The sequence below is a fragment of the Stegodyphus dumicola genome, chromosome 3, assembly GCF_044657685.1.
Source record: "Stegodyphus dumicola isolate Sdum_Otavi_A_Nest chromosome 3, ASM4465768v1".
Lineage (NCBI taxonomy): Eukaryota > Metazoa > Arthropoda > Arachnida > Araneae > Eresidae > Stegodyphus > Stegodyphus dumicola.
Genome location: NC_140770.1, coordinates 16382600 through 16395170, shown reverse-complemented (window position 1 = coordinate 16395170; position 12571 = coordinate 16382600). Strand labels below are relative to the sequence as shown.

At 28.4% G+C, this 12571-nt stretch overlaps 1 protein-coding gene across 4 annotated transcripts in view; it reads right to left on the bottom strand.

Annotated features, from left to right (window-relative positions):
- The window catches only part of gig (TSC complex subunit tuberin), a 148213-nt gene that overhangs the window by 81967 nt on the left and 53675 nt on the right, over positions 1–12571 (bottom strand). For all 4 annotated transcript variants that reach the window (XM_085812599.1, XM_085812601.1, XM_085812600.1 and 1 more), the window contains 8 exons: positions 10468–10541; positions 9631–9757; positions 9372–9518; positions 9147–9284; positions 7212–7315; positions 6627–6708; positions 3439–3594; positions 182–301 (listed from right to left, as the gene is read on the bottom strand). In XM_085812599.1, coding sequence (XP_085668725.1) covers positions 182–301; positions 3439–3594; positions 6627–6708; positions 7212–7315; positions 9147–9284; positions 9372–9518; positions 9631–9757; positions 10468–10541 — 948 coding nt within the window. The remainder of the gene's footprint in view (positions 1–181; positions 302–3438; positions 3595–6626; positions 6709–7211; positions 7316–9146; positions 9285–9371; positions 9519–9630; positions 9758–10467; positions 10542–12571) is intronic.

The following is a 12571-nucleotide window of genomic DNA, read 5'->3' as shown; positions in this document are numbered from 1 at the left end:
AAAAGTTAATGCTATTACATTTAATTTTTAAAAAAATAAAATAATACACATTCATTTAAAAAAACTTTTTCTATTTTATTGACATGCGATAAATAAAATATATTTCAATATCTATGTATCTATGTACATACGTAGCATAGTAATCAGATGTTAATAGAAATGATACAGAAGTAATAAATACCTTAAAAACTTTGATTAAACCTTCAACAGCAGTTAAAACATCAGAAAATGATTCTTTGCTTAAACTACCATCAAAGGCTTGACTTGGATTCAACAAATGATCAAACATGCGCTTCATAATCTGAAAACATATACAGAATTTTAAAAACTGTTATCAAACTAACATGAGTACTAGAATAATTTACTTTAATTTCTCAAATACAGTGAAAACAAACAATTCTTATCACATGCAAATAATTGTTTCAGGGTACAAAAAAAAAATGCCACTTAAGTTAAAAATATGCATGAACTCAAGCTAGAGGTAAATATGGCTAAAATATGTTACTCTGAAGGCTTTAACACAGAATTATTTTAATCTATGATAATGTATCTCTAGGCAAAATTATGAGCTTTGAAGTTAGCAATGAAAATATACAGAAATTGTTACAGAACAATAAAAAAAAACACAGAATACAAGAACTAAAACAACTTTAGAATGAGCAATAAAAGGCAAACATGAAAGTAATATCTTAAGAGAAAAAAAGAAGTAGTATAAAAAACATTTCAGTTCTTAACTTATCTGTTCATAAATTTATACACAGAAAATTTCACAAGAAAGCATAATATTAACCTGAATATAATACAAGACTTTTAGAATAAAAGTTTCTTAGAAAAATCTCTTTTTACATCATAATCAAATCTAAATATAATTTTGTACCATTCTGTAGGTAATTCATAAACATTAATATATCTAATATTATGTTTCTGATTTAGAGAGAGAAATCTTATTTTAATTACATAACCTACCAGTAAAGTACTAATTCAGAAGTCAAACAACAAAAATCAGCGTTATACCTACAAAATTTTCACAGGACTAGTTTCGATGGTTTTACCGAACCATCATCTTCAGCTGCAAAACCGCAAATGAACAAGATAGGAAATAATGATTAGATAAGATAAGAAAGCCTGGACAAGAATAAGCAAGTGGCGCCATCTGTTGGCGAAACCAGAACTAAAACATAATTTCTCTAAAAGCCGAAGGCAAATTTGGATTGGAATTAGGATCGTTAACTAGAACAGAAAGATTTTTATGAATGTGAAATGCCTCTAGAAAATCCAGTTCTCCAATGGAAGATGTTTTTTGAATAATTTTGGCAGCAGAAAAATTGAAAGTGTGATTTTCGGACCAACAATGTTGAGCAACAGAAGACTTCTGTGTTTCCTTTTTTCTAACATATGCCTCATGTTCTTTGACGCGAAATTTTAAGGCTCTCTTAGTTTGGCCAATGGAAATTAAACCACACTGGCAAGGAATCCTATAAATACCCCAGGAATTCATATCCGGAATGGGGTCCTTGAGTATAGAAGTTGGAATTTTATTGATGGGAGAATAAACAACCTGAAAGTTAAATTTCTGCAAAATATGTGCAACTTTATAGCTAATTGATGGAAAGAAGGGAATGACAACAGAATTTTTATAATCTCCTAAAATAAGAGTGTGGCTTTTAGTGTGTTCAGATGAGAATTTTTTAACTGCTTGATTAATAATGTTGGGTGAAAAGCCCCTGTCAATAGCTATTGCTTTTAACTAATTTAGTTCTTCATCAAGGGCTAATTTGGAGGAGCAAACTTGAAGAGCACGGAAAACATAGGAATAAAATGAAGCTAACTTTTGTTTAGTCGGATGACATGATTTAAAGTGTGGTGGAAGGCAAACCGATGAAGGTTTACGGTAAACTGTAGTACTGAAGTTGGATGTGTTACGTGTGACCAGAATGTCGAGAAACGGAAGAGAATTGCAAGTCTCAAGTTCAAAAGTGAACTGAATAGCAGGATCAATAGAATTCATTGTTGAAAGAACTTTATTTAAATCATCTTTATTACCTTCAAACAGGGTAAACGTATCGTCTACATAGCGGAACCATGCCGGGAAGTTTAAAGTTTCAAACAATTTTGATTCATAATAATGCATGTAGATATCAGCCAGGATGGGACTGAGGGGGCTTCCCATGGCTAATCCCTCAGTTTGTTTGTAATATTTATTTTGGAAAACAAAATGTGTTTGTTTCAAACAGAGTTGAGTGAGAGAAATTAGCTCCTCAATTTCGATGCTAGAGAAATGAAATTCGCGAAGTCTGGTTTCTAGACATCTTAATGCACCCTCCACTGGGACATTGGTGAATAATGATTTTACGTCAAAAGAAACCATGAGTAAATTACTAGGAGAAATGTTTTTAACCTTTTTTACAAACTCTATTGAATTTTTTATGGTGTAAATGTTATTGTCTAATAGAGTGGAAAATCTAGAAACCAAATATTTAGCTAAAGGATACGAGGCAGTACCTAAATTTGATACAATAGGGCGGAAAGGAATACCACTTTTATGAATTTTGGGAAGAGCATATAATCTGGCACAATTCGCAACAGATGGGATAAGCGAATGTTTTAAGTTGCTTGAAATGATTTGCGAAGATTTGATCGCAGTTTTTATTTTGGATAAGTCCGAAGGTGGTGGATCTTTAGGGATCGGATTATATGGTCTTTCGTTTAAGAGTTTAGTGACACCATCGATGTAAGTGTTCTTATCCATGACGACTATCTGGCCGCCTTTGTCGGCCTTTGAAATGATAATATCCGGGTTGGAATGAATTTCGTGCATTGTAGCTCTTTCTCTCGCAGTTAGATTTGGTTTCAAAGGTTTATTATTGAATTTCACATTATGAGCGATAAGATGCCTAATCATTTCTTTCTGTGAATCTGAAACTTTACTGAACTTGAAAGCTTTTTCGATAGGAGCCAAAATCTTTGGAATCGAGGGTTTACAGGTTTGTGAGAAGTTAAAATTATATTTTAGAATTCTCTCTTGTTCTTCTGAAAGACTAACATTAGAAATATTAACTATTGGCTTGATGTTTACAATGGGAAGATTTTTTGAACCACTTGAACTGGAAGACTGTAAAAGAAGTTTTTCGATTTTTGTTGTTTGACTTCTGAATTAGTATTTATTCGGCGTGTTATTGTGTCTTAATTACCAGTAAAGTTATTTTTTACTCTGATTAAACAAGGCCATTTTGAATTTATGATTAAACAGAATATCACTGCTTTTAATTTTTATCTCAATTACAGAAAGAAAAAAATATTATTAAATTAGACAAATGCATAAAAGATTAAACATGCCTTCACATTTATAAAGTATTTATAATACAAAATTACATTTAACAGTTGAAAGCGAAATACCATAAATTCTTCAATTATATATATATTTTTTTAATTAGTAACCTTTTCAATTGCCTCCAAGATGTCAAAAAACCAACTTCCCATGCAACTTTCTGCTATCTCGATTAGTAACTCAACGGCTTGTTTTCGAACATTCACATCATTAATGCTATCTAAATGTGACATATTCTGCAAAATGTTTTGATCCATCAAATCATCCTGTAATGAAAAGAAGCTATAACTTTCAAATTAATAAAGAAATATGAACTATTGCATAACAGAAAGAAAGTTTTAAAAAAATTACCAAGAAAGATTTTTTGTTATACATGAATCAGCTACTTTTTAAAAACAAATATAAAATATGAATAAGAAAGCAAAAATACAAGAGAAGAGAAAATATATATATTTTTTAAAAAAACTGATTCATTCAGTTCAAAAAAGATTAGAAAATTAAGGAATATACTTAAAATATAACAAATCATTGTTAAAGCTTTTCCTAATTACAATGCAAATATTATTTGAAAATTGTTAAAATATAGATAATCGAAAAAAATTAAACATCTTATTAGATATACTTATAGCTTGTAAGTATGATACTAATTTAAATTTGTAAAAATGCTGCTTTAACATACTGTAGAAAGTCATTTCAGAGGGTGACAAAGCTTGCATGATATAAATAATGCAATTAAATATTAACCATATAAGTTAATTTAACACGGTAACTTATCCTTGAAATTAAAAAATCCGATGCGTACACCACATGACTTCCTTGTACGGAATATTAAATTATTTTATTTTTTCCTGCATTTCATTTAAACTTAATGAATTGAATTAAATCTACTTTGTCAATAGTGTATAAACCACAACAGAATAAATACGCTTTTTAAAATTCACTATATTTATTTACCATAGCGATATTCCAATGCTTAACAGCATTAAATCTCATTCATTTTATAACTCAGAAAAATGGTAAAATTATATCACCTGAAAAATTATCTAATCATTGCCACATGTTCTATTCAAATACTATAATAAATCTAAAACAATGTATAAAAGAAATTAAACAAATAAAAAATAAACAGCTTAACTAATGTACATGCGCTACTCGTAAACTTTCTTCTCTGTCCCAAACAGATTGGCGACAGTATTTTCTGTTAATATGAAACACTTATTTCCTTGAATTTGATTGGAGATATATTTCTCATTCAATTAATAAAGCAAAAGTAATAAAAACTCAAAATATCTTCATTAAAAATTAAAAGATATAGAAAAACATAAAACATCAAACACAGTTAAAAATATTTAAAAAAAAATGTTTTTTTTTTTTTTTTTTTTACAATTAAAATTAGTTTCTACACAAAAAGGGAGCAAATCAGCCAGCAGGCAAGAAGGCAGATTTTTCGGTGCACAAAACTGAATGTTTACTTTTGGTCTCACTTTGGAAAAAGACACTAAAAGTGTGGAAACTGATTTAATTTGTTGTGAATGCTATGCTGAGTTAATATATGGGATAATTTAATATCTTAAATGATAATTCCAGAATAGATTAACCATAATCTGATTTGCAATAATAAAAGAAGACGTTACTTTGTTGTTGAGAAGCTTAGTTTCTCTAGATTGGCAACAAATCCACTATTCTGCTAAGTTTCAAATGTAAAGAAATATGGCTGATATGGTAAAAAAAATTAGGCTTAGCCACACTTAAAAAGCTTTTAAATTGTTGATAATTCTACAATTATAACATGCAGATTAACCAAAAGCACAAAAACCTTAACTGGAAGATAAGAACAACATAATTCAATCATTTTTAAAGCAAAAAATGCACACTTTACAAACATACAAGAATAAAGAAACTGAGCTCACTGAGTTGAGTAACAGATTGGATATATATATATATACACACACATATATTTATATACTTTTGGAATGGCCAATTGCAACCAAAAAGGGAAGTGCACATTTACATGTTATATGCAGCCTCAGAACCTCAGAGTAGCCTCAGAACGTGCAAATTTTGTATGTACAAAATTTGCTCGTTCTGAGGCTATTCGTTTTTGATTTATGCAAGATACATAGATGTACAGATGCCACATAAAAATCTCTTCTTAATCCATTTTAAATCAGTATTATAATTAGTTTTGGCTAAAGAGTCTTTAATTCTGTCCTTACATACAGTTGTGACACAAAAACATCATTAAACTGTATTCAATAACGATCGTTGAAATACGGTACCCAGAATTTTTCGTGATTGCAATACTTTCTTTAGTTTGTACAAGGAAGTAAAAATGCACTATCTGAACAAAGAATAATAAAATTTTACAAAATGGGCAAATATTTCACAGCATTAAACTAATGCACAAAAGAACTGCAATAGAAGGGGGGGAAGAATATAAAAAGTTTAAAAACTGAAAAGAATTCTTTTTAAATTTAGGACTTTAAAGTCAGTATAAAAAAAACATTATGACATATAGTTATATAAAAAAAAGAAATTAAATTTATCTCTTGAAATTTAAATAAATCATTTAATTAAAGCTATCTTCGATCAATAAATATGAATATATATCAGAATTTCGAAACATGTTTAATGGCCCAGTCAAAAGGCAATCTTTACAAATACCTTTTATTTATTCATAAAATAATACACGATACTTCACTATCATGTTTTATTTAAATTTACAATAAAGGGATATATCAAATAACAACAAAATCATAACCAATAGTTTAAAAATTTAACACAGAATCAAAATTTTCTTCCTCTTCTAGAAATATTTTAATATAATTGCAGATCAGACTATTATAACTTAATAAGAATACCTACCTGCACATCCAGAACACAAGAAAGTTATAAAATCTACAGGCATTTTAAACACATTAATTTCAATTTTTATCTAATTCCTGACACATAAAATATGACTAAGTAAATGTTTAATGCAAATCAAAGCTGATAAAGTGCATTTTTTACATATATTAGAAATCTTTTTAAAATGTACTTATTCAAACCAGCCAAGATATTATGGTGCAAAAGAAAACTTTACCAATTTGTATAAAAATATAATCTTAAATGCCTTTATATAACACTTAAATTATTCCACTTTGAAATTTTTTTTTTTTTTTCCACATGATACAAAGTAATGAAAATGAAAGATGAAGAATATTATATGTATACACATTAAAACTGATATACATATCATTTATTTAAGGAAAAAACTAGGGATTACTTTAAAGATGGTTGCAAATAACTCTTACATTACCTCAAAAATATGTCCACTTGAACATCGAACTTGTTTAATGACTTTAAGAACTTCAAGTTGTACAGAACTTCGCTTTTCATTTCTATTAAATTGTGGATTTATACAAAATTAATGCAATGATGAACAATGATTTTTTGTATCAAAACATCAGAAATACAACATTTCACTGATAACAAAGGAAATATTAAGCCAGAATGAGTTAATAAGTTGATTTCAAGGAATCTCATGCAGAAAATGGGACATATTCAACAATATATAGTAATTCGTGATTTCAGTATGAACCCCAGCAGTTGTGAAATCAGATGTCTTAAATGCACATTCAGAAATAGGGGGGAGTATTTAAATAATAACGTTCTGGCATAAATAGTATATTTTAATTGCAAACTACAACAGACCTGAAAATCAAACAAATACATGAGTTTTTATGTTTTTCCTTTGGTCAATATATTTTCTTTTTTAAGTATGAAAATCAAATGATGCTTACTGATAACAAATTAATATGCAAGAGTTTACCTGAACATTTTCTAATAAATTTAGAGATCATAAAATACTTATTTTTTTACACATAAATCAAGCTCAACTTACCTGAAATGTTTCTCCATTAACATGTTCATTTTCACAAGAAAATCTGGTTTATAAGGACTGATTGATTCAGCATTATGCAAAATTAAACGAATTACAGACTGCTCCTGTGAAACAATTTTAAAATATGCTAGTTAACTTGTACATTACATTTAAATCTTGTTAAAACAATAGGCACTGCTATATAGAATAACTTCAGAACACAAAAAAAGAGGAATAGTTTTTGCAATTGGCAACAAACAGAAAAAGTTCTCAAAAGAATTGGGAAACAAAATTTTCCTAAAATGTCATTTGTCAAACATATTTTTTATTTGTAATTACAAAATAAATCATATTAAAATGTAACTTATTTAAATTGTAAAAATAAGTACATTTTGCTTTCCATTACATCAAAAATTTTAACAAGATTAGACTTTTGTAGTTAAATTTTCTTTATTTTTCATAAGAAATGATTTTATGCCATTTATAACAATTATATAACAAGGAAAATGTTTTAAGAAAGTTAAATATTTTATAAAACAAAGATGTATTAGATATGTGTTAATCAAAATATGTATCAGCAAATGTATTAGATTTCATATACAATAAAAATTTTTGCTTTTCCAAATCATATTTTTAAATTACAAGATATATTCAATATTCCTTCTCCTATTTCTCAATAATTTCAAATTTTGGAAATTTTAAAGACAGTAAAAAATCAGAAAATGCTAATTTCAAATGCCTCAATATGGACCATTTGATTAGATTTTTCAAAAAACTAAGAAAACAAAATTAATGGTGATTTAAAATGTGTTGTCTCCCTCTTTCCCAGTTATTGATAATTAGTATGTAACAACACAAAATAAATAAATATAAATGCTTTTACCAATTTACAACTGTATAAAAATATTAATTATTTTAATTATGTACCTAAAAATAGCAATAGTGATACCTATAGATATTTTGGTTCTTTTTAAGTAACTAACATCCCTCAGGTAAATACTCACAAGGCAGCATACTATGTCACCAAAATATATAGCCCATAATATCGGCAAAATGCATTTATGTGGCAACATAAGTATGTGCATGTGCAGAAGGCAAATGTGGAATTCCCCCTTCCCAAATTCGACATTCATTTTTCTCATTAGTACTTCTTAAGTACACTTTTTCCCCCTTGTAAGGAGTCATACTGAGATTGTGGAGTTTATCAGCAAATGGAAAAGAAAAGTGTTGCATTTCTTCAGAAATACAGCATTTTGCCTAACAGAAAAGAATGCAACAATTTGAATTGCATGAAGCTGTACTTTGTAAAGGATCACAATTTGTGAATCAAAGCGAAATTCGTACAATTCAAGCAAAAACAAATCATTGAGCACATGAGGAGAGCAACATTATGTGCAGCATCAAATCATGGACAATGCAGATTTTCTGAAATTCTCTGATGTTTTTTGAAGCTAAAACAAATTACTATGTACATGAGAAGAATAGAAAAAAAAAGTTTTTTAAGGTAAGTAAAAAGAAGTCTTCCTGCATTTTTAATTTTATTAATTTGATGCTTTTTATGTAAATCTTAATGCACTGCTATTTTTGAAAATAGTGTTATCTTCCACATCTTAGCTTGGTAAAAAATTACTCGCCAGCAATCGGTGACTTTTCAAAAAAGGGGTGCAGATAATCAGAAAGTACCCAAAGCAATTTTGGATACTAATGCTGTAATTTTATTTCGTTTTAGCACTGATTTACCTCCCCTTTCTATGAACTTTTTTAATATTTTATGAGTGTTCTGGAAATTTCTCCCGCATACATCTAAAAGTGTGTATTCCAAAATTTTATGTCTAAGTGATATTATTCATTTTAAAATAGAAAACACAAAAAAAAAGTACATTTGATAAAACCTGAATTAAATTTCATTAATTTTTTAGTGATGTATGTTAAAAAAATAACAATAAAATATCTTACATTTCTGGCATCAGCACATTTTTCAATTATCCTAAATAAGCGATCAGAAGAAACCTGTGGGCAATTTTCTTCTGCAGCAGTTATAAGGTCATGAACTGCCTTTCCAAGAACAGATACAGCTTGATTATTGCCCTGAAGCTGGAAGAAAGTAATAAATATTTAAAATTATGAATTAAAATATTAATAATAATGAAACAAAAAATATATACTTTTAAGTAACTTTACCTCAGGATGTTTTAACACTTCTTCAATTATATCAAATATCATATCCCAGCAAAGATTTCTTAATGGCTCTTCTGCATTTCTTTTAACTAACCGTTGCAAAGATAGAACAATTTCATATGCTATAATACTATCATTGCTTTCCAAAACCTTTAAAAATATAAAAAGGTTGAGTAATATTTTTGGACATACTAAATACAAATACAACACAAATTTAATACTAAAACAAATGTTACTAAAAAAAAATAATTTTCAAGAATACCTTTAAAAATGATGGTAAAACAGCTGTAGGTGGATGAGTTAATGATGAAACTCTGTGTGATCCCCATAATGCCATGCCAATAAAAAATACAGCTCCACGTACAAGAGATGCCTCTTTATAATTTTCTCTAAAAAGAATTAATAATGTAGAGAAACAAGAATTAATATGGAAATAATTTTTATATGCATTCAAAACAATAAAAATTCAACATTTCAAAATTCTTCTGCTTCAACTCATATAGGCAAATGTAAAAGTACTAGAAAGCAAATGCAATTAACGCAATTAATTTAAAATGAGAGATTAATACCCTAAAACTAATATGAAAATGGCAGCACTAAACTAATAGCACAGCATCAAAGATATAATTATACTTCCGACATACTTACAATTCAGTGATCTGGAATACAGTTATTACAGTAGAAATTCAGTAATTCATACACATCAGGAAAACGGGTTGTGCAGATTTTTTTAGATTATAAGCCATCTTCTCTCAGTTTTGCTTACATTTTTCTAATCTAACTTGAACTAATTAACTAATAGCCAAATATATGCATATTGTAAGATTCAGCAACTTAACTTTTCTGCAAATTTTTTTAACAGAAGGGTGTTTAAGTAAGAATTTGTATTTGTAATTTAAATCATCATTTTAAAAACATTTATTTTTTAACAAACAGATATTTTAAAAATGCCAGTCTAAAATTTGATTTTAGTTACTAGATAAATTAAAAGAAAGCTAAAATTAGTTACCAATCCGATTATGCAATTAAAATTAAAAATTGCAATACATACGCCTAACACATATTTTTTATAAATTAAATACTATAAATATTTGCTTACTTATTTTGGAGAATGAGGCATAGGGTGAGAATACTAGTGTGTCCCACACTTGTTCCAAGCAAATTTCTCATTTGCTGAAAGCCAAAACAAAGATTATATGTAAAGATATGATATCATTACATTAACTAACTATTTAAGATACATTAAATAATAATTTAAAAGCAAAACATATAAATGTATAATATATAATTTAGTTCTAATGGACAACAAATTACCTGAGTACTGGATGTGAAATTTTTTCAGTTAATTTCTACATAAAATACTGTTAAATTAATGAATTACACTTTTACAACATACTAAAAGTTTGAAGTCATTGAATGTCTGTAGGCATTGAAAGGAAATACATGAAAAGAGTAGAATGTTGTGTAATTATCGGTCTTACCAGCGATAAATCACCTGTTTGGTGGCATTTATCACTAAACAATACAGCAAACTCAAAACCATTGCCAATCCCAAATAATAAAAACTGTAAAATCAAGTCCTGCCTTCCAAATTAAAAATTATGCAAATTTTTAATTTACCGTCAAGTGAAAATGAAACTATTGCAATCTTTCAAGAAGAGAATGCCTAACTTTTTACAGTAATTTATTAAAATGAGCATGAAATATAAACCACCAGTTCAGCCACATGGGGATGCAGTGTGATAAATTCCCAGAAAAAGAGTGGCTTCTGCATCAGCAATGGATTTGCTGTATCAAAAACTGTACGGCATTTTCTCCCTCCTTACCACACGCCTTCATGGTATAATTGCAAAGCATGCCTGGTGGCATAGGAATTTCCAAAGTTCCGAGTCCTGGCAAGGGTACTGCAGGATTTTCACATCTCCTATTCTGAAATAAAAGGTCTAATTGGTCTCTTATAAAACCACATTCATAAGTGGCTATTGATGATTCATAACTACCTTGAAAAAAGAAATTGCAACTTTTTTATGAAGGAATTTGCATTTTTAGAAATAATCTCAAGTACCCTTTTTTCCCTTTAAACATTGCTAACATTAAAACAACTTTATTCATTAATGTATTTTGTATCCTACCTAAATCTGGCGAATGCCTTTCCTTGGTGCTTCGAGTGTTGTTACAAAGTAACAAACACCAAATATTCAAAGCAGGTAAATTCAAAAGAAAGTATTTAAATTTTAGTTCTATATAATTAATAATTATGGTGGAGTTTAAAAACTCTTCATAGGCTACTGTGTTTAAAGAATATGATAAGTAGATGAATGAAAATTTTTTGATGATCCTATATAGTAACTTGGAAGCTTTACAGACTAGCAATGCGAAAGGTGAATTATTGAGGTAAAACTGATGTGAGATGAAACTGTGGGTGTTTAAGAGAATAAAACTGACGATGGCAACAAGATTCATTAAGCTCCAGTTTGTAAAATAATAGCACCAATACACTTGTATCGATTGGAAAAGGGTGGATTGCCATAATAAATTATACACTCAGTCCTAAAAAATGGAATGTCATGGATGCAATCACTTAAAACAAACATCCAGCAACTGGTGTTGGACATACACAAGCTGTCGGTGATAAAATTACAGCCCGAGTCCTTTGTAGGCTTCGTAAAATTTCTGCACATGGGAATTAAGAACTTTTAAGGACCAAAAATGAAAAAAAAATTAAGGACCTATCAGTAAAAGGAATTCAATGAACAATTATCGATACTCGAACTTCACTTTTGTAATATCATTCTAAGAATAAAATAAATCTCTAAGTAGGATACATTATTATTAAACATAATCTAGTATTTGACATAACCGCACATTGATTCTAAAATAATATTAGGATAATTAATTACACATAAAAATCTACAAACTATATATATTTCATAGCAACAACTTATAACAAACTATTTATGCATCTTTCTACTTTGAAAATTTTCTATACATCATTTTTTTTCTTTAGAATCTTTTCTAGGTTTATTTGTTTCAATAAAAAAATTAATGCTCCCACAAATTTCTGCTTCTTCCACTAATTTTGTTAATGCTTCAATAATATGAAGATGAATTTTCTGTATGTAATCAAATCGTTTCTCAATAAACTTCCACTTCATTTTAGAATTTCAGATTTAATTGACGACTTCTGCTATTCTAAAGAAGTG